We start from the raw sequence: 21,923 nt of genomic DNA on the forward strand, positions 1-21,923 counted from the left end.
GCGAAGGTTCTATTTTATTTAAAGAGATGGAACAGAAATCGTTCTTAAAATGTGGGAAAGTTGCATCATGATTTGATTTGGAAGCACAATGTTGGAAGCACTTATTAAGGCGGAGAATATAGGGTTTCATGTTCCAGAGTTGTCAAAGCAAGTGAGACTGGTCGACAAACTTCTAGTGCATCAGGTGATGTTGTGAAACTGACTGTCAAGTTCAAAAGGAGTTTGAACTTGACCGGAGTTATTCTCTAGATTTTGACATTCTTTTATTGGAAGAGACAACATGAGGGAGGATGTACACAAGGAATGATGGAGTTTTGTCGTGGCTCAGTTTGATTGGTTTGTTTGCATCTCAGTGGTTGCATTGGTTTGTTCCCACTTAGTAGAGTTTGTTTTTTGTTTTTTGGAGTAGGTGAAGATGGTTGGTTGCTATTTTTTCACCAAGGTGGAAATCTGTGTTTTTTGGCTAAAAAAGAGCCATCTGCTAGTGTTGTCCAGACAGCTCCTCGAACAGCTTGATCGATTTCAGTTACAAATTGCTGCGGTTTTTTGTACCTGTCCAGACCGCTCCTCGAGTCTTCCGGACAGGTGACGCAGATATCAGTTTTGAGAATTTCTCTATAAATAGGCTTTTATTTATAGGGTTTCGTAGGTCGATTTTGGGGAGTCCTTTTGAGTTGCAAACATTGAGAGAGTGTCGTTTAGAGTGAGAGAGAGGGATTTAGGTTAGTTCTTGAGTTCAATAACTTATCTCTTGTATAATATTCATCATATTAGTGTATTTCTTCATTGTTCTTCACCCGATGACGTAGTCAAGCTTGCCGAACCTCATTAAATTGTGTGTTCTTTTTTTTTTTTTTTTTCTTTCTCTCCTTTGTTTTCGTAAGCTTTATATATTTGAATTTTGTTTCGTTATAGCACAACAAATTTGGTGTAAATAAGTATTGGACCTAATCGTTGCACTGTACTTATTTTTTTAGAAAAATTTAAAAAGTAATAGATTGTATTGTATTTAGCATGAAAAATCAAATGGTATATTTTTGTACGAAATGAAAATCAAACTCATCGTGAAAAAATCATAACTTTTAGATCATAGGATATAAGCTCATGACATTTGATTTTAGATCGTGATAAATTAACTATTGTGATTTTTTTGTTAGATTGTGATTTTTTTGTTAGATTGAATGGTGAATCGAACAAAAAAATTTTGCATCAGAAGAATTTTTTTTTTTTATAAAGTTCAGGATATATTGCAACAAAAGAGGTATAATAGGACATTAATATGGATGGCCTAGCAATACATGTAGGATAATAGACTAGTAATTTAAAAATCATAGTGGTAGGGATTCAAGATAAAGGACAAACTGCCTTTTGACTTAATATCTATCTTCTTCATTCTCATTCAAATGTCTAAATTGACTTCTGACCTTAGATCTTCCTAGGCCCGCCCGCTTGTAGAACTCCGATTAGCGGATAAGGTCATGCACAGGCTTGCATTAAACCCAAGCCCCATTACAAGACAAGCCCGACCACCCAAAACCCTCATGATGGGTTCCCGGGAGGAGAGCATAGGGTTCCCGCTTAAACGAAAGGGTTTAGAGGAACTGCAAGGGTTTAGGGCGTTCTCCATTGAAGGTGCAGGGACGGCAGAGACAACTTGGAGGAGACATTCTATCAAGAGCATCTTGGGGTTCGTTCGAAGATGGCATATCATCAGCGGTGCTGGGCGAATCTGCCAGGGAATGTGCTGACCAATATTTCGGGGCGATTGATGAATGTGAGCGACTTCATGAACTTCCGGAGGGTTTGCAAACCATGGAGGACAAAAGTGACCGAGACCAATGTCACCATGCCTGTTTTTGTTGTGTTAAATGGTGATGGTGAGATCGCCAGCATGCTGGACGTAGGTGACCCATCAAGGGATATCTTCCGCCTTCAAGATGGTGATGGGGTGTGTTTCTTGGGTTCCTCGTGGGATGGTTGGTTAGTCATAAAAAATAGAAAGGATCCTTTCAGATGCTGGCTTTACAATCCGTTCAACCAATCTAGAATTGATCTGCCCCCTTGGTCCTCCTCCGGATTTCAGGTCTGCCTGTCATCCTCTCCAACATCACCAGGTTGTAGGGCTTTGTTGATCGGGAAACATTTGCCATACTTCGGGTTCTGTAGTCCAGGAGACCCATCTTGGTCTTCACGGTTTCTCATGTTCGCATCCGTGCTTTTGGCAAACGACTATCCGCATAGTGTTGTAGCCACCTTTGACGGATTGTTTTTCTGTGTATTGACTTATCGGGGCTACTTGGTAACTTTAAATTGTTCTGATCCCCAATTGGAAATTTTTCATGAATCAATAACGCCTGTGGCTCCTGAGTGGCCAAGGAAGAGAGGGTTAGAATATGAGAGAAGGATTATGGTCGTTTTCCGATTAGCAGCAGTCTTCGTTGATGACGTTATTGATGAGTTCCAAGTCTTTGCATTCAGCTATGCAACCAGATCCTGGTCTAGGTTAAATGATATTAAAAGATTCTGATGTATCTTGTTTGTGGGATTCAAGTCATCCTTTGCGATTGCTAGGAGGGATGGATGGGATGACGATGGAGATATTTGGATTCCTGATGATGGAGGGCACTTTAAGTTCAAGTCGTACTGCCTGCGACATAAAACCACGAGGAGATATGTTCCTAGCAATGATTTCGAGAACCCGGGAATGGGCGGCTGGTTGTTGGCCTCGTTTAAGAAGGATGGATGAGTGCGGATAGTTTTTTTTCTTGTATCGGATGGTGCAAGTGCAAATAGTAGTAGGGATTAGTCTTAACATGTTAGATTATGCATATCCTTCTTCAACTATTTTGGATGTGACAAGAAGGATAGTCATCTCAATCAAATATTTTATGGTGCTTTGAATCCAATTTGAGAGTTACATTACAAATGAGGTTTTCGTTCGATCCTAATGTGATGTACAAAGCACTGCAAGGGTCATGGTTTTATCTTTATACATTTATTACCATTTTATGATGTTTGAAATGCCAGTAAACAAAAAACTTACCCAATTGGTGTTGCACAATTGGGCAAAAATCTGTTGGAGGATTAGGATGATCCTGTGTGCTTCAGTTTTACGTGGTTTTTCCTAGTTATGAAACTGGTTGATGCAGTGGGTTTGTTGCTTTCAATTAACTTTATGTTCTTGTTTTCCGCAGCTTATGGTGTTGACATGTTGAACACAATTGGCTACATATACGTGAGGCAGGCAGCCAAAGAGCTTGGGGAAAAGGCAATATATCTAAAGAGGAGAAGCCCAGTCCGTCTACAAAGGCCCAATCTAAGGCCCACACCTAACAAGACCAGCTCAACTATTTCTGTAACCATCTTTAGTTTAGTTCAAACCTATATTAAGTCTCAACGGCTCTCTAGTCAGTTCGCACAGTCTTTGTGCAGTCCTCTCTGTACCTATGTCAGTGTTTTCCAACCGTTACCTCTGTTATCAATCCTTTCTATATATGCTCTGTAATATCAATTGTTTCAAGAAATGAAAATCATCTCTTCATCTTCTTTATGGTATCGAAGCCGTGAAAGCTCCAACGAGTTTCTCACTGACTCAGCCATGGCTTTAACACCTGCATCATCTCTCACTACCACTATTTCCATACCCACCTCTGGCACACCTATTACGGTGCATGTCATCTCTCCCATCCCTACGAAACTAACTTCTACCAATTTTATTTCCTGGAGGCTGCAAATTGTTTCTCTTCTAAGAGCGTATAACTTACTTGGATATGTTGATGGGACAAATCCATGTCCCCCTGCACCTGAGGCAACCTCCACTTCTACTTCTGAGGTTTCATCCTCTACTGCCTCTGTAGCAACTTTGCATCAGACTTGGCTCAGCCAAGATCATTTTATTCTCCACGCAATTGTTGCCTCTATTGATGGAGCGATATTGCCTCTTATCGGTGAAGTTACCCGCAGTGCTGCTGCCTGGGATAAAGTTCATAAATTGTATGCAAATACATCACGCTCGCGTATTATTCAACTCAAGTCACAGCTTTCACGCTGTCTCAAAGGTGACAAAACAATGACCGACTACTTACAAGATGTCCGCCTCCTTGCTGATGAACTCACTCTGGTTGGTCAGCCAGTCGCTCCAGACGACCTTACTCTTTATATTTTGGATGGTTTGGGTCACGAATATGCTGGTATAGTCGGCTCTATTCGCACTCGTGAAACATCTTTCAGTTTTGAAGAGCTGAAGGATGTCTTAGTGGCCCAAGAAGGCTTTCTTCAACGTCTTCTTCCTGTTCACTCGACCTCTGTTGCCACTGCCAATTTTCACCAGAAAAGACCACCCTCAAATAATTCTTCAGGCCGTGGTAACTCAAACTGGCAAGGCTCTAAGTATAATCAAAACTGGACAGGCTCCCGACCTCCATTTAATCAGCATCATGCGAATCGTGGTCGTGGCAAACCACGTCTCATCTGTCAATTATGCGATATCCCTGGCCATCCAGCTTCTAAATGCAGAAAATTTCGAATCTCTGCAGCTCCTCCCCCTGCCTCTGCCAACTATGCTTCCACTACGGCTCCTTCATCTCACAATATCTACTCTCCTGCTCAGACTTGGCTAATGGACTCGGGCGCGAGCCACAACATGACTCACACTCTTAACAATCTTTCAACTCACTCTGAGTATGATGGCTGTGATGAAGTTCATGTTGGTGATGGCACAGGTTTGAAAATCACACACATTGGCACCACTCAATTGCACACTCCTACACGACCCATTCATGTCACTAATACTTTATGTGTTCCTTTCTTACAAAAGAATCTCTTATCTGTTCATGAGATAACTAAAAACAATAATGTGTCAATTGAATTTTTCCCTTCTTCTTGTGTGATTAAGGATCGAGTTTCGGGGGAAGCAATGGCTTGGGGGCATTGCACTGATGGCTTATACCTTTTTCAACCACATCAAATGTCATGTTTTGCTGTCTCTACTGGATCACCAGGCATTAAGACAAGCACTGAAGGATGGCATCACAGATTGGGTCATCCCAATCTTAAACTTTTCACTACTATGATGCATTCTGTTAAATTGCCTTGTACTAATATTGCATCTATTTCTAAATTTACTTGTGAATCATGCAATATGAATAAAAGCCATAGGCAACCTTTTGGTACATCCAGTATTACCAGTGATTCTCCTTTACATATTCTATATAGCGACGTATGGGGACCAGCTCCTGTAAACTCCATTGATAATTTTCGATATTATGTGATTTTTGTTGATCATTACACTAACTATACATGGTTGTTCCCTTTACAGCATAAATCTGAAGTTCACTCTGTCTTCATACAGTTTAAAAGTCTGGTGGAAAAACAATTTCAACACAAGATACGATCTTTATACACGGACAATGGTGGGGAATACCAGAAAATGCACTCATATTTGACTCAAGAGGGCATCAGCTGGTTTACATCTCCACCCCACACCCCTCAACATGTAGCCTTGGCCGAACGCAAGCATCGACATTTAACAGAAACTGCCCGCACACTTCTACACCATGCTAATCTCCCTCTATCCTTTTGGACATATGCATTTCAGACTGCTACCTTTCTTATCAATCGCATGCCTCTGACTTCCACCACTCCCACCACTCCATTTGAGCTTTTATTTCATCAAAAGCCTAACTACCTTAAATTACGTACTTTTGGTTGCAAATGCTATCCTTGGCTGCGGCCCTATACAACAAACAAACTACAACCTAGATCCAAAGCCTGCCTTTTTGTTGGATATTCTACTTCTCAAAGTGCCTATAAGTGTTTTGATCCTACTACCTGTCGTCTTTACATCTCGCGACATGTTGTGTTTCATGAAAATGACTTCCCTTCCTTTGTCCATTTTCCCAATCCTTCTGTTCCACCAATCCCAGCTTCCTCTATTCCCGCCTCTTTGATTGTTATATCTCCCCCCAATCCATCACCGTCCTCCTCTCCAGCAATGTCCGCCCCTAGCTCACAATCTTCCCTTCCCCTCAATTCGCTTCCTACTGATGCACCTTCCTCTACTCCTGACAACTCTAATCCTTCTCTCCCATTCTCCCATCCAGTTGTCACCACTACAACTTCACCATCTCCTCCTCCTGAACATCGCAGTCACCAAATGACTACTCGCTCCATGAATAACATCTTCAAACCTAAGAATATTCATATGACTACCCTACACCCTTTACCTGAAGCTCCCGAACCTCGCACCGTTGCAGCAGCCCTCTCCAATCCTCACTGGCAGAAAGCTATGCAACAAGAGTTTGATGCCTTAATTCACCATCAAACCTGGCAATTGGTTCCTCCATCCGCTGAACACAAACCGATTGGTTCCAAGTGGATCTTTCGCATCAAGCGTCATCCCAATGGCACAGTTGCCCGTTACAAAGCGCGCCTTGTAGCACTAGGCTTCGCTCAACGTCCCGGCATCGACTACACCAATACATTCAGTCCTGTGATTCGTCCTGCAACTGTCAAAATTGTCTTAAGTATTGCTATCTCCTGCCAGTGGTCCATTAAACACTTAGACATCAATAATGCTTTCCTAAATGGGATTCTTCAAGAACAAGTGTACATGAAACAACCAAAAGGGTTCGAAGATCCCACATATCCCCATCATCTGTGCAAACTCCGTAAATCTATCTACGGACTTAAGCAGGCTCCTCGAGCGTGGTACACAGCCTTAAGCGGATGCCTTCAGCAACTTGGGTTTATCAACTCACTTGCTGATCCTTCTCTGTTTATTTTACAAGAGTCTCATCAAATTATGTACATACTTGTTTATGTTGACGACCTTATACTTACCGGTTCTTCTCTTACTCTAATTAACAGAATTGCTACAGCTCTGGCTGCCAAATTCTCACTCAAGGATCTAGGCGATCTTTCATACTTCCTTGGAGTTGAAGTCTTACCGACACCAACTGGTTTATTTCTCTCTCAACAAAAATACACTCGTGACATTCTTGAACGTGCTGGAATGGAGGGCGCTAAATCAGTCCACACCCCTCTACCTGCACACTTCTCAGTCAGTGCTGATGATGGAACCCTTCTGTCTGATCCGTCCATCTACCGTCAACTTATTGGCTCTTTGCAATATCTTAGCCTCACACGTCCCGATGTATGTTTCGCAGTCAATCGTCTTGCTCAATTCATGAGCAAACCCACAGACGTTCATTGGTCTCTTCTCAAGAGAGTCTTACGGTTTCTGAAGGGCACCATCACTCATGGCATCACTCTCACCAAATCTCACAATCTCCAACTTAATGCTTACTCTGACTCAAATCTTCAACTTCATGCTTACTCCGACTCCGACTGGGCCGGCAATCCCGATGATCGTAGCTCTACTTCAGCGTACATCATCTTTTTCGGCAATAACCCCATCTCTTGGAGATCTCAAAAGCAGCGTGCTATCGCTCGATCATCAACGGAGGCCGAGTATCGATCGCTTGCTAGCACTGCCTCTGAGGTTGCTTGGCTCCGGCATCTTCTCACCGACCTTCGCTGGAAACTTCCTCAACCACCTACACTTTATTGTGACAATCAGGGAGCTACTAATCTCAGCCTAAATCCAGTTCTCCACTCACGTATGAAGCACATCGCGGTTGACATTCACTTTGTTCGTTCTCTGGTTCATCAAGGTATCATCACGGTCCGACAAATCTCCACCGAACATCAGCTGGCTGACCTTCTAACCAAGTCTTTATTACGCCGTCGTTTTGAACATCTAAGCTCCAAGATTGGAGTGACTTCCAGCCTCTCCATCTTGAGGGGGTGTAAAGAGGAGAAGCCCAGTCCGTCTACAAAGGCCCAATCTAAGGCCCACACCTAACAAGACCAGCTCAACTATTTCTGTAACCATCTTTAGTTTAGTTCAAACCTATATTAAGTCTCAACGGCTCTCTAGTCAGTTCGCACAGTCTTTGTGCAGTCCTCTCTGTACCTATGTCAGTGTTTTCCAACCGTTACCTCTGTTATCAATCCTTTCTATATATGCTCTGTAATATCAATTGTTTCAAGAAATGAAAATCATCTCTTCATCTTCTTTAATATCTTGGTGTGCCATTTATTGCCGACTGGTTTAGAAACAAAAGGCCACTCCGTTGAATCTCAAGTAACAGCAGCTACAGGTAAACAATGCTATAAGTCTACAATTTTAGTGGCCAATAACCATGTTTAGATTGTGCTCTTTTGTTCCTACTGTGGTCAAATTATGCGCCAGCATCTTTGTCGATTTTCAGGATTGGGCTATGTGCTGCCAACATAATATTGAGTTGGGTGTTTTTCCTTCTCCCATGTATGTGTATAAAGTATGTGAGATCCAAACTGAAAGTTCTGATTTCTGCTTTTGATATATTCTAGCTAGCCAGACTATACATTTAAGTTTATTGTTTTTCGTGGGAACCTGAAGAAAATCCTGGCTCTAGAACTACTTTTTTCTTATTTGGTTTTTTAGTTCAGGAGTACATTATTTTCAGGAAGGGTTCCTTGAATGCGTGTGGGTCAGCATTTGCATGGCCGCTTCTTGGAAATATTCGTTTAAACTTATAGATATGCCTATGTTGTGTAGCAAGGTTGTTTACGGGACCAATGCCCTTCTGTTTGGACATTCATTATGATTGCATCTCTTTCGCTGTTATTGCCTCTCTCTGTCTGCATGGTTTTATGAGTAAGCTTTTTACAAAATTTGTCAGCTGCAGTTCTGCGGTGGAGAGGACGTTTATGCTAATAAAAGTGGATGGAAATAAATCTTGTACACATAAGGAAGCATATCTATAGGCTAATGTTTCACTTCCTTTCTGGCGGTGTTAGGTGCTATTGCTTTGATCCAGCTCCACTGCTCCAGGAAGATATGAAAAAGCAACAGAGTGCAGAAGGAAACTACAGTGAGGAAGAGCTTGAAGAATGCATGCAATCCGACAAGAAGTTAATGATTGATTCCCTGTGGAAGCTCAATGTTGCTGATATTGAAGCCACTCTTTCCCGTGTTTGCCAGGCGGCTGTTATGGTAGTCCATTGTTTGGCTTGTTCTGGATTAAATGCCAAGTCCAAATTGTTTTTCCTTAATTTAATGGTTTGTTTTAGGTCCTTCAAGACAACAAGGCAGAGAAAGAAGAACTCCGTACGTGCACGGGCAAAGGGGTTTATAAAAACTCTTGGGAAAATATTCCAGGTGCTGTTTCTTGAAATTGTTTCATAGTTTGCCCTGAACTCTGAAGAATTATGTTCAATTACATGCTTGACTTATTTTGGGAATTGTCTTATATATATAGAGGACCAAATCAGCCAATGGAAATGAGAGCGAAAGTGTGTTGAGTGGCAATTAATTTCCATAAACTGAATGGAAGCGAACGAACCCATGACGCTACCTCACCCAGCGCATCACCAAAATCTTCAAATCCTGAAGAGCCATCATATAGTACAGTGGCACCACAGGTACCTCTATGTGCTCTGATTAAACTTGTTACTTGTCTGCTCACAACATGGATTGGATGGGGTCATTTGAAATGTTTTTGCTCGCAGTCCACCATTTGACATCTATATCGGTTAACCTGTTGAGCATATAGGTAAAAGCAATGACTGAAACCCTGTTGTAGGAGATTTCTTCTGAGAATTACTAATGGGCTGGAAATATTGTATTGCTTTCTACAACTTGAGCACTTGTTACCTATTTATTTGTGAGATTAGAAAGCTGAGGAGATCTAATGGAGAAGTTAAAAGTCATTTGTGATTGATAAGCCCATCAACCTGCAATACAAGAGACGAGACCCTCAGAAAGAAGCTGGCCCGGCTGCTGTTATTAGTTCAGCTGTCTATCTTTTATTAGTTAATGTATTGTAAGACTGATATTTTGTATTTTGGGGCATTGAGGGGTGTGAGTTATGTTGGGTTTTGTCTGTGAGGGTTCTAGCTCCTGTAAGTGCTAGGTGGATGTGTTTGTGATTGGTACTCTGTTTATCTATTCTGTATTGTGGGTTGGAGATCTTATCAGCGATATACAAGCGATTTTCTTTATGGGAGAAAAGTGGCTGCTAAAGTACCTGGAGTAAAAAGACAGTTTGGTTTTTATCACTTATTGGGAAGGAAGAAAAGAACTAGTGGCGATCAGTTACACGTCCGATTACCTTTTACTTCGTCCATATCATTGAAGTATTGTTTTTCTTCTTCAATTTAACCCTTTTGAATCTCTTGGACATTTTAGGGCCCCTTTGTCGAAGCCCCCCACATATCGTGGGTGCTCAGTTTAACTGTAATTCCCCAATGTCAACTGCACCACCTGGTGCCCAGGGACATCCCTCAACGGGCAGGGATTGAGGAAGGAGAAGCATTGCCCCATCACTGGAAATGCTTGTAGCATAGATAATGTGCCATGTTCTAGCATTTTGGGGAAAGTTTTAGTTCTCAATTTACGGAATCTGTTTTCATCAGCAGAATATCTGGACATCACATCTCAACTTCACGTGCGAGAGAGCAGGCATCTTGTAACGTCTCGAGGTGGCTACCATTGGAATGAACTTTGCTGTATTCTCCTCTTTCTTTCTTTTTCATATGCTCATGTGTGTGATTTGGCTGCACGAGTATGTTTAGAGTCAGGCTTTGGTTGGACATCCTTGTCCAAAATTCCTGGATTATTGATTCTCAAGTAGACAAAACAAACATGATTGCATTATAATGTTTGTTTGAGGATGTTGTCCTTTCGCTATGTTTGATTGAAATCATTCATGTGCAGGCAGCAGGTTATTATAAAAGCCGAGTGCACCAGTGGTCTGATCAAGAATGTTTTACTGATAACGCTGCGTTTTCTGATGGTTTTCCAAGCAATAGTCAACAGAGTATCAATGGTATCGGTATCACTCATGCTGTTGCGCCTGGTCTCCAAGCTTGCCATTTGGATAACTCTTTAAGACAATTAGGGGAGTGAAAGGGGCTCGAATTCGGGATTCGAGATCTCGCCGATTAAGTTACTAGGCGTTTGTACTAGTTAGTAGTCTACCCTCGTCTTTTTAACATTATTATTTACTATGAGATTTTTCCTTAATATTTTGTACTCGGTCTCCTTCCACACAAGACAAGTTATATTCAGTTAGCATTATTTAGTGGAACCATATTACACCGATTCAAAATACGATTCCATTTTACTTTTATGTGATATGTGAAACACATCCAACACTCTATTAATATAGAAGTTAAATGGAAAACTTATTTTGAAAATCTCAAACATTATCTTATTTACTGTTATTGATTTTTTTCCGGGGGCTAGGCCGAGTTATTTGAGCCTCTACTTGTGCCTATGCCCAGTCCCATGTAACTTGTAATGATCCAAGATCGCCCACCAGCCCCATGTACAATGAAATGAATAAACAAGGTTTAATGGGACGAGGTCTTCCAGGAATTGAACATCATTAGAATATTGATGTAAAGTTGTAAACTGTAAGAACATTTTGTTTGTGACCTCATCTATGGTTATGGTACGTACAACCACAATATCCAAAACCTATAAAAGTGTGGTCATCTTCCTATAAACTTTTCTCTAATTTTTTCTTTTCCTAGTACAGCGGTTAAGGTATAATAAACTTCGTCCCTCGGGTATGCGAAACCTAGCGAGGGAAACAAAAACTATAGGAGAATTATGCAACAGAATCAGCATGCCTAAAAAACACTCGAAATCGAAGCGGCTGAAGCTCATGCTCGGGAATAGTAGCACCAACAGGCTCATATGTACCAATTGCACGTTGCCTATGCCTCCAAACCAACCACACCCCTATAATTGACACAGCAACAACCAGAGTTACCAGAACTCCAACAGCCACTGCCAAGAACTGCTGCTTCCACCATGTCCATAAATGTCAAAAACGTCGATGCAGCAAAAGTTACCTATAGCTGAACCCTTGTGAATAAAGGTAACTACAAATACATAACCATTAACTAGAGAAAAACACTTGAAAATTGAAGAATAGGAAGAAAACATACTGCTCCCCCCTTGGAGGCTCTACATTCCATTCAAGCAATTGATAACTCCCAAATCTTTCAGGAAACTGCAGACGATGTTCCTTTAATCGAAGAATTATGCTCTAACGCATTGAAATGACAAAGCATCAGCTGACACATATTCAACACAATTTGCAGAGCAAACCAGTTGCATACTTCACTAAAATAGAATGATTACCGCTGTCGTACTATTTGAGATGCATCTAGCAGATTCATGTGGAAAGATAGCCTATCTAACAAGATATGCATTTTCTTTGAGAGAAAAATTTAACAGATGAACCTGAAGATCAAACATTGGTATAAGTCTTGAGCCCAATTCAGCCGATATAGCTTTCAGGATCAGGATCGAGAAGAGAAGAGAAACTGCTGCTATAATTATATCAATGTTGTAATGTCTTAACCGTACATCAATTGACCTCTCAATATTATGTTTTTATTCACTTTTGACTTCCTACATTGTGTCCTCGAAGGGTTCAATTGGCAGAGGATCATAATGACCTTGCAGCAACTCCAACCCAGCCACCATAACTATATGGAAAAACATCATTGATTTCAGCTGAGTCTTTGCTTTACGTTCCCTCTCTATTGATTCTTTGTATTATCTATTTTGTTTGGCTCATTTAGTTATCTTTTTTTTTGCTTGCAGGCTTTGGGTTACTTTCAATGTGCTTTTTCTTGGTGACTAAGGTAAGCATGCTGTTTTTTGGGCGCTTTTTCTGCATCTCTCTCTTGCGTTTTCCAGTCTCCTCTCTGCGTCGAATGCCTTCCAAAAAACTGTGGTTGTTCGCCTGCTTTGATTAAGTTGCTTTGGGGTTCTGCTGTAGTTACAAGTTATTGAAATTTCCGTCGTGTAGTTGATCCATTGCTTTTGAGGCGATTTTGCCTAATCTTGAATACCATATTTCATCCTGATTTTGTTCAAATGCTGCTATACATGGTTGTTTACAAACCAGTCTCTCTCATTTGTTGTCACTATGTTCTGTTGAAAATGCTTTGGTGTTGTTAAGCTAATCTTTAGATTCTTCATGATTGGCAGATGTGAAGACGACATGGTTGGACGATATGGATTGTATAGTACCTTTTTTTTTTTTTTTTTTTCCTCTATAAAACCAGCCATTGACATTTGCTTCTAAAATTTCTTTGACGCGAAGTGACAGAGATGGCAAAGCAAAGGGAACTACAGTTCTGGACTCGAACAAAATTTCATTGGATTTTGAACAGGATGTCACTATTGACTACACCCCTTTTTTGGTCTCAATTGCTTCATTATCATGCTAAATATAAGGGATTACAAAGAAACACTGGGAGATTTACATCAAGCATCAAACTTATTATTTAAGGACTAGGAGGTGAAGCTAAGTTAAGTAAGAACCAAGATAGCTATCAGGCCCAGCGCTTGCCCTTCCCTCTACCTCTACCTCTACCTCTACCTCTACCTCTACCTCTACCTCTACCTCAACCTCAACTCAAACTCCATACCACCCCAAACCAAATGGATCATCAGCTCCTTCAGCATCATTGTCCACAAACCCACCTACAGACATATCTATATCATCAGCATCTATCCTTGGCCTAGACAAGGTTTGATCCAACACGAACAAACTTCGATCAAACATTGTAATCTTATTATGTCCACCTCTTGCAGCTCCAGCTGAAGCCACGGCAAGGTCAGCCTTCTCACTAATATCACATTCCCTGTCTCTTGTAATCTTACGCCTTTTTCCCATTGCAGCATCTTCGGCCTCCTCTAACCTTCTTTCCCTCTCCCTCTCTTGAGGTTGCTCTTCACAAATTTCCTCCCGCCGTACCTGCTCTTCCCTTTCCTCCCTTGTCTCTTTTGGCATGTCCTTATCCCTCCTCACTGTTTCATAATCCCCTGTCATACTGGCACCATCAATCACACCATTCTCAGATGCAATTGGAATGGCAGATGGGGGAGCCACACCAGTTTTCTCATCAGATTGTGCCTTTGCTGCTAATGCCTGTAATTCTTGCTCCTTCCTCTCCTTCCCCTTCCCCTTCCCCTTCATAAGCATTTCTTTCTGAAATTTAGCGACTGCTTCTTCTCTAGCCTTCTGCTCAGCATCGTAAAGCGCCTCTGATAGCATGGCTAAATTATAATTGATTTGAACGTCCTAAGAAACCACAAAGTGAAAATACAAAACCACCAGGATAAGAACTAATCAGAGGACAGCGTAAACTATTTATAACAAAATTAAAAAAAAAAAAACAAAAAGCAGAGAAAAATGGATTGAAAATCTGCAACGGTGGCAATCTCGGAACAAAGAAAATAGTCGGCTATGAAACAATTAACTAGACAGCTAATATCGAACTATCGGATCAGAACAAAAGGGTTATTGATGAGAACTACATCACATAATCAACTCAAATTTCTTAAATTAATCCAAACACAGCAACTAATTTTGAATTAAACGAACCCTAACCCTAACCCTAACAACAACAAGGCTACCACTATCAAAAAAGAAACCCCAACCCTAACAACAAAAGCTGCATACCTGCAAGGAGATCCGGACACAAGCAACGAAGCGTATCGATCGATAAAGAGACAGATTAGCGATCTGCTTCCTCCTAATTTCGAAGCCGCCTCCGTTTACTTACTTCCGATATCTGTTTTTGTCGAATACATGATGATGGCAGGAGGATGAATATATAGGCATAGATCAAGAGATCTTGACCGTTCAATACTCTTCCACTTTTAAACAGATCCGATGCGGACTGGGATTTAAAAAACGGTAGTGATACATATCCCAACAAAATATATCCCAGAGTATCCCAGTCTATGTGGCAAACACACATCATGTGATATGGAAAGTAGATATTTTGTTATTTTTTAGGGACAAAATTACCCTTCTTTCTTGATTTAATTTCCTTTACTGCTGCTGACATCATCTTATAACATCACATGTTTTTACCTTTTCTTTTTTAAAAGAAAATTCAAAACGTTTTATCTCTCAAAATACATGTTTGATTTCGAAAAAAATTACATATTCGAAATCAACATGTAAAACTATTTCCAACAAGATCCATTGTCGATATGTTTTATTGGATCGTTATTAATTGCATTATTTTGAAAAACAATGCAATTACACTATTTCATTATCATATTGTAATTACATTAATTTTTAGTTACAAAGATTTTTATTACATTGTTTTATTGCTATTACATTGTTTTTGTGTAACTACATTGTTTTAGTAATAATCTAGAAAATTAAAAAATATGTAATTAAAGTACATTTCATTATCAGACTATAATTAAATTGTTTTTGAATTACACATACTATAATTACATTATTTTTGAATTACTCAGATAATAATTACATTATTTTTTTAATTACATGTAATAACAATCTTTAACTATAAAAAATAATGTAATAAAAAAAAAGCAATAATAGGTTGTACTCTTGCTACAGCTTTCTAATTGTACTTTAGCCTTCTCTCCCACAGCTACCTTCGTCCAACCATACCCAATATCCACTTTTTGTTTTGCAGCTCACCACCGCTCACAACTTCAATCAACGTTGTCGTCTTCTTTTTTTTTCCATACACAGTTGACCGTGAGGTGAGGTGAGGCGTGCGAGGAGGAGGGAGAAGAGATAGGGAAGAGAGAGAAATGATAGAGGAAGAAGAGGAAAAGAAAGCAAGGATATGTGGGGAAATAATTTAAAAAATTTAATTAATGTCATGTTTGGCATGTACAGTTAGGATGTCACATAGTATATTGTTGGGATGTAAATTTGTTGGGATATATAACTTTTTCGTTTAAAAAAAATTGAGGCCTAATGGAGTAAATTGAGCTCATGAGAGTCCTGGGCTCAGAAATAGTCCTTTTTTTATTTTTATTTTTTGGAGATTGTTGGCCGGTTCCCTATATTAAAAAATTACTGATCCCAATATATCGGTCCAAACCCTATTGGAAATAAGTCCACTTCGGTGTCATTTAACGAAATAAGTAACGACGTTAAATGTGATACTCTTATGTGATATTCTTCTATGAATCCTTTCTCAATCAGAGTGGGGCACCAATATCAAATTCTTCTTGATATCTGGGACATGCTTAACATTCAGCAGTGCAAGCTTGTTCCTAGAAATGAACTTCAAGATTATCTATCCGACTCCCTCAATGGTGGTTGGAGCAGAGTTGGTCATATAGACCTTTTCACTATTATCTTTCTTCTCGTATGTTGAGAAGAGGCTCTTGTGGACGTAGATATGAGGGTTTGCGCCTATGTCCATCCACCAGTCTTTGGTATTTGTCACCATATTCACTTGAGAAATGATTGTAGCAAAATCTCTTGGTCTTCCTCCTGCTCAACCTGGTGGGCTTGTTTCTTTCCCTTGCTCTTGGCCTTGTCCCTCCTTGTTAGGACGCTTGTTTCTTTCCCTTGCTCTTGGCCTTGTCCTTTTCCTTGTTAGGACTCTTTATGCAATCTTCGGCCGATGTCCAGGTTTTTTTTTTTTTTCCTTTTTCTTTTTTATATGCTGTTTTTTTTTTATAAGCTTCATGTACCTGTTAGCAACAACATACAGAATATCACTGGCCTAAGTCGTAAAAAGAAAACCATCAACAAAAAGGCAACATCTTCCATTGCAGTTTTTACTATCACGCGTGGAAGTTTTGTAGTAAACAACTGAAATATATTTATCTACACTGATTACACAAAAAGAATTTGCTGTAAGATCTGGTGTCAAACATGGGTTCAAAATCTTTGTCTAACATGTGAATAAAAAAAAAGAAGATGCAATTTTTGCAGTATAGAGCATTGAGTACTCTATAAAGAATCTGGTTAGCCTACAAAATCAGTTATAGAGGAGGATAGAAATAAGAAGAAAAAGAAAAGCCAAGGAAAAGCAGGCCTCCGACTGTAGCAACCGTCTTTTGTGAGATCTTAGATGCTAACATGCTTCCACCTATCACCGCCAGTGACGTACAGACAGTATGTCCTATTGTAGCCCCAATGGCGACTCCAACTGCATTTTTGTGTGTTGCCAGCTGCAAGATAAGAAGAAGGAAAACATTACAAGAAGTGTTTTTGAATCTATACAAGAGCTTTCACAAATGCTACAGAATAGGAAATAGTTTCGACTGGGTTGTCACAAAAACATGATGTAAAACTGCAGACTATTCACTCTTGGGCTGTCAATTTTTGCTAGCTGCTAAAGGTGCCCGACTTTTTGCCTTTTCCAGCTTCAGGGGATGGCGCTGAAATAGGTGAGTATTGTTCAACTAGAATGGGTTTTAAGGGACTCAGAAGTCTCAGTTACAGATTATGGAACTGCTACATTTTGCTAGCTGTAGTGCTTATAGGATGCATGAGAAAAGCCCAACATTTCATGCGCATGAGAGTTTTTTTTTCCCCAATAGGCGAAAGTTAGTCATGTTCCACAATAGGATTGTTGTTTCCCCATGCCCCAGTAACAAAGTTGTCATCATCAGTATCATGCAACAAGTTAACCATAAAGGAATTCAAAGTTTCATACATCATCCAGATTCCTCAACCCCCATATGGTCCCACACATTATGCAAAGAAACAAACAAGAATAACACAGGCGACAAAATATACTTAGAGCGGAAAAAATTGGTCGACAACATCTCAAAAGTTGAAAGCCGAACCACATTAACATCTCCAAAAATTCTTACATATCATCTACCATGGGAGTAAGAGGAACAAATACAAAGGAAAAATCACAAAAAGGGACATGGGAAGTTATGAACAAGAAAAATCAGAAAAGAGATAGACTCCTAATAGAAACCAATAGCAACAAACAGACAAACGAAAAAAGCAATCATCTTACCGCAATTGTTGCTATCTGGCTACGATCGCCCCACTCAGCTAGAAAGGTTAGAACAAATGACTGGACAGTGAAAAAGACATGTCAGCTTAGATAGTGATATTAGCTAAACATACTTCATGTAATTGTAAGCTGCTGCCAACAAAATTTTCAACAATTTGATTCAAGCATCTAAATACTACAAAAAGTAAAAAGGCAAATAACACACCTCCAAAAATATGGGGGTGCAGAATCTTGAAAAGAAGCGGCGGAAGGCTGTTTTCCCCTGCCCTGACTCAAGTTTCTCTTCTACCTGAATGATCAACTAGAAGCAATCAGGAAAGTACAATTAAGCTCACAAGTGACAAGTGCAACCTAATGCAATATCCTCCATCAACTAATAATTAATGTTGATACTGTCCTTTAAAGCCCAATGTACATATAGACTATTTAACCTGCGTTGTTTTGATGTTATGGTATTAGAATACCCCTCTAGGATACTATCTCTCGCAAGCTAGAAAAAGGTACAAATATCCCAATCAACCATTTCTGCAATGGAATGCCAGTTGCTTTAGTATGAGTTTCTTTGTCTGCCCTAAGGAGAAATTAGAGCCTCTACAACATCACACAACTATCAGTAAGCAAAAAAAAATAAGTGGAAGGCAGTTTTCTTTTGACACTTGAATCATCTGTATGTGTGTTTGTGTGTATGAGAGTGAGAGTTCTAAGAGTCAGCTACACGCCGTAAGACAGGACAACGGTTTATAAATGAAGGTATCTATAGCAGAAAAGGAATGGCACCTAATAATAGCTGTAAATGAACCAAAAATAGAGAACCAGCAAATATGAACCACCCTGACATCCTAATCAATTTGTTTATTAATAAGTCATGCAAAAAAGTAAAATATGTTTTACTGCAGGAGAAAAATCTTTTGAATACTAGGAAAACATACCTCCTCCATTTCTTTTTTCTGGGAGGATTTTGAATCTGATCTCCAAGCAATATATAGTAATCGCAGCCCAAAAAATGCATAAAGAACTGCGTACAATAAAAAATAATATTTAAAAAAAAAACAAAGCCAGTTTAATCAAATGCCACTAGCTCATATAAGCCATTTTAAAAGTGACGAGGAATTGATGCAATAAAATATTTAAAATTAAAAGGAAAAAAAATCAATATATTTTCCTATCTTGGCATGCATGTAAGAAGGATTTACTTTCTATTAAAAGAAGATGTTCCAAGAAAGTTAAAATTCATGAAGAGAACAGCTACACATTGTAGTGCAACCTACAAAAAAGATGCCTCTAAAGTATAAGAGTTCAAAAGCATAGTAAAACATCAATTTACACCTATTCTAAAGCATAAAAGTTACAATAGACCAGTACCATCCACAAACAAATTACAATGAGCTAAGAAATATACTATACCTGTAGCTGCACTATTTGTATGCTTCCTTGAGATCAAATTCGGCACAATCCTACCTAGTCCAGTGGAAAGTACCTATGTACAACAGCTTTAAGCTTGATCAGATTTGGGAATAAGAGAAAGACCTCGTGTATTGCTGGGGCCATTCACATTACTTCACCATGCAAATGCATTACATTTTAAGAAATAAATAAGCAAAAGGGAGCCAAATAAGAAAGATAATTCTTCTGGTAAAAATTTGAAAAGAGATTGGAGAAATAATTAACTTACTGTCATAACAACCAATGCAGTTAGTGCTCCCGATAATACAGTTGATTTGGGATGACGCATTGCCATAAGAGCCGCTATGATAAAAGTCTCATCTCCAATCTAGCCACATAATTTACGGTTAAAAAATACCCATTAGATGAGCACAGAGTAAGAGGATTTGCAGTAATTATATCAATACAATATCAGCTCCATTAGAATGGAAACTCCCAATATTGGGCTCAATTATAAACTTACTCCAAGAATTTCAATCAGTGATTCCACATTCCAGCACATGATAAAATATAAGTACATCAGAATCAATTTATTTGAGATTTGACAGCCTCGTATAAGCTCATTGGATTAAAATGATCTTCATCAAGAAATCTACCCGTTAATGTTCCGAAATGATCACATCAATTTCAGATATGAGAAAGTGCACACACCTCGCTGACCATAATCATTGAAAAACTTGCAAATAATGCATCAAAAATTCCAAGACCGTGATCCAAATTAATACTTAAATCAATGGAATCCACATTGTTCTTGTTTCTTACACCAAGAGCACTCTTATCAATCTGCACCAAAAATTCTTCCGTTAGTATGCATCCAATAGCAAAAGAAACTAAAATACGGCAAGACCTAGCTGCCAATTCAACTTCATATGAAAAACCATGCACGCAAAAGACTGAATGTAAAACCTAATATCTTGCAACTCTACAAACTGTTTGAGATTTTCATTTCAATTGAAACAATCCAAAAAAAATCCAATTCTCACCATGCCACGCCGGCCCAGATCTTTACCCCAGTCGCTCAATTCGTCCTTCACGGAATCATTCGCAGACTCCTGTAGAGAGCAAGCAATTAGACCGTATCAAAACCCACAATACATAGCAGAAATCCCAACACATAGAGAGAGATTTAGGGACCTGAGCAGATACGCGAACAACAGCCAAGAGCAACAAGCCGGCGACAAGGAGAAGATAGACACAGGAAGTGGGACTCGCACATCCTGAACGAAATCCCATGATAAAAGGAGAATTGTGCAAGTGAGGATATGTTTGGCGAGCCAGAAAATAAGATTGGAAAACTCAGAAACTTGTTAGTTCCTCTGTTTTCTTGGAAAAGTTTGATCTGACTGGAGAAGAAAAGATGTCAGAGATCGAATTGAGATCTGAAAAAGTATCTGCTTCGGTGAAATTACACAATAGAGTACAAGTGGAAACGGTGAGATCTGATAACCGGAGAGAGAGCTCCAGTGAAGGAGCGAAGATCCCAATTGAGAAGCCTTTAATTGGGATATTCGGTCGCTATAGAAAAAACTAATGAATGCGCGTTGAAATTAAATTTTAAGGAACCGGTAAACGATATAAAATTTGGGCTGGCCTATGATTGGGCTTCGTGTAAAATGGGCTACAGAAAGGGTTCCAGGCCCACTATGCATATCCATGTGAGTGTGAGGCCCCTAATCCATGTCAAAGGAAGGGTTAGTTATGTAATATCACATACTCCAATACAAACAAGAACAGCCCCACCCAAAGATCCCTCCACACGTATGTTATGGCTCTCAAGTCTCAACCGTTCTTTTTTTTTTTTTTTTTGCGCTTACTTTTTCATCTTTAAAAAGTATGGAATAAAAGAAAAGACGTTGACGAGTCCCTCTGTCTCTCTCACACTCTCGCAAAGGCAGTGCGTGCAAAAATCCGCCGCTTAAATAGGCAAAACCACGCAGACGACGTTTAATGGTGGTCATCACAACTTACAGATGCGCGTTGATGAAATTTCTGCAGGCCCTCTTAACCCCACAAGTGGGATATATGCGCCTGTTCAAAGGACAAAAGACCACTAATAAGTAATAAGATATGATAACCCTTCAATTCCATTGGTCAATAAGGTTCTGGATTGAAAATTGAAAGAGGAGGACGTAGAGTTAAAAGTGTGAGCGAAAGTTATGGAAGGGATCATATTTACTCACCCTTATTTTGATATGATAGAATGTAAATTATAAAAATATTTTTATTAGAGAGTAAATGAGTGAAATTTTTTATTTGTTTATGGATTATTTAGGAAATTAAAAACAAAATTTTATCTCATCTCACAAACCATCAAAATTGAAGGGTTACAGAATGTTGGGTTAGAGACTTAAGGGGAAACTTCTCTTATCCTGCACGGTTGCACCCCATTTAACTCTCATTATTTCAATCTAAGTAAGATGGAGTTAATCTTCATTTAATTCTATAAAACATCAATTTAAACACGTCCTAAGAGACACTTTCCCTCCATATTTTATAAGGTTGACATTTGTTTTTTTGTCATGTGGGTTTTGATTAAACGTCGTATTAATATTTATTCATTTTGAAAAAAATTTAGAAAATAAAAAAGTTTTGAGCTTCATGCCTCAGTGCTTTAATAATTCCATGTTGACGTGAGTTTTAATTCT

The 21,923-nt window shown here is 39.4% G+C and overlaps 2 protein-coding genes and 1 pseudogene across 5 annotated transcripts; 1 reads left to right on the forward strand and 2 right to left on the reverse strand.

Annotated features, from left to right (window-relative positions):
* Window positions 1-8,082: 8,082 nt before the first annotated feature.
* Window positions 8,083-11,136, forward strand: LOC120000046 (annotated as a pseudogene).
* A 2,063-nt stretch (window positions 11,137-13,199) lies between these two features.
* LOC120001134 (SNW/SKI-interacting protein-like) lies at window positions 13,200-14,697 on the reverse strand. Of its 4 annotated transcripts, none has more exons than XM_038849400.1 (3): window positions 14,538-14,697; window positions 13,488-14,156; window positions 13,200-13,457 (listed from the first exon to the last, which is right to left on the reverse strand). In XM_038849400.1, exon 2 carries the CDS (start codon window positions 14,127-14,129, stop codon window positions 13,488-13,490), a length of 642 nt encoding a protein of 213 aa, XP_038705328.1. In that variant the 5' UTR covers window positions 14,130-14,156; window positions 14,538-14,697; the 3' UTR covers window positions 13,200-13,457. The 4 variants fall into 4 exon arrangements, with proteins under 4 accessions (XP_038705328.1, XP_038705327.1, XP_038705329.1 ...); XM_038849399.1 differs by having other exon boundaries at window positions 13,200-13,445; window positions 13,476-14,156; XM_038849401.1 differs by having other exon boundaries at window positions 13,200-13,427; window positions 13,458-14,156.
* A 1,908-nt stretch (window positions 14,698-16,605) lies between these two features.
* LOC120001130 (GDT1-like protein 3) lies at window positions 16,606-20,804 on the reverse strand. The gene is made up of 9 exons (XM_038849395.1): window positions 20,413-20,804; window positions 20,262-20,330; window positions 19,930-20,061; window positions 19,508-19,606; window positions 19,240-19,312; window positions 18,765-18,850; window positions 18,041-18,124; window positions 17,836-17,895; window positions 16,606-17,032 (listed from the first exon to the last, which is right to left on the reverse strand). Exons 1-9 carry the CDS (start codon window positions 20,509-20,511, stop codon window positions 16,844-16,846), a joined length of 891 nt encoding a protein of 296 aa, XP_038705323.1. The 5' UTR covers window positions 20,512-20,804; the 3' UTR covers window positions 16,606-16,843.
* Window positions 20,805-21,923: the final 1,119 nt, after the last annotated feature.

The sequence above is a fragment of the Tripterygium wilfordii genome, chromosome 6 (genome assembly GCF_013401445.1).
Source record: "Tripterygium wilfordii isolate XIE 37 chromosome 6, ASM1340144v1, whole genome shotgun sequence".
NCBI lineage: Eukaryota > Viridiplantae > Streptophyta > Magnoliopsida > Celastrales > Celastraceae > Tripterygium > Tripterygium wilfordii.

Bases quoted from the DNA above. Each gene is read 5' to 3' on its own strand.
- LOC120001134 (XM_038849400.1), bottom strand. From the start codon at position 14,129: ATGCTATCAGAGGCGCTTTACGATGCTGAGCAGAAGGCTAGAGAAGAA.
- LOC120001130 (XM_038849395.1), bottom strand. From the start codon at position 20,511: ATGGGATTTCGTTCAGGATGTGCGAGTCCCACTTCCTGTGTCTATCTT. The intron at 18,851-19,239 runs GTATAGTATATT...TATTGTACGCAG, and splicing joins TACAAATAGTGCAGCTACAG to TTCTTTATGCATTTTTTGGG. The intron at 17,896-18,040 runs GTGTGTTATTTG...TTCACTGTCCAG, and splicing joins GCACCCCCATATTTTTGGAG to TCATTTGTTCTAACCTTTCT.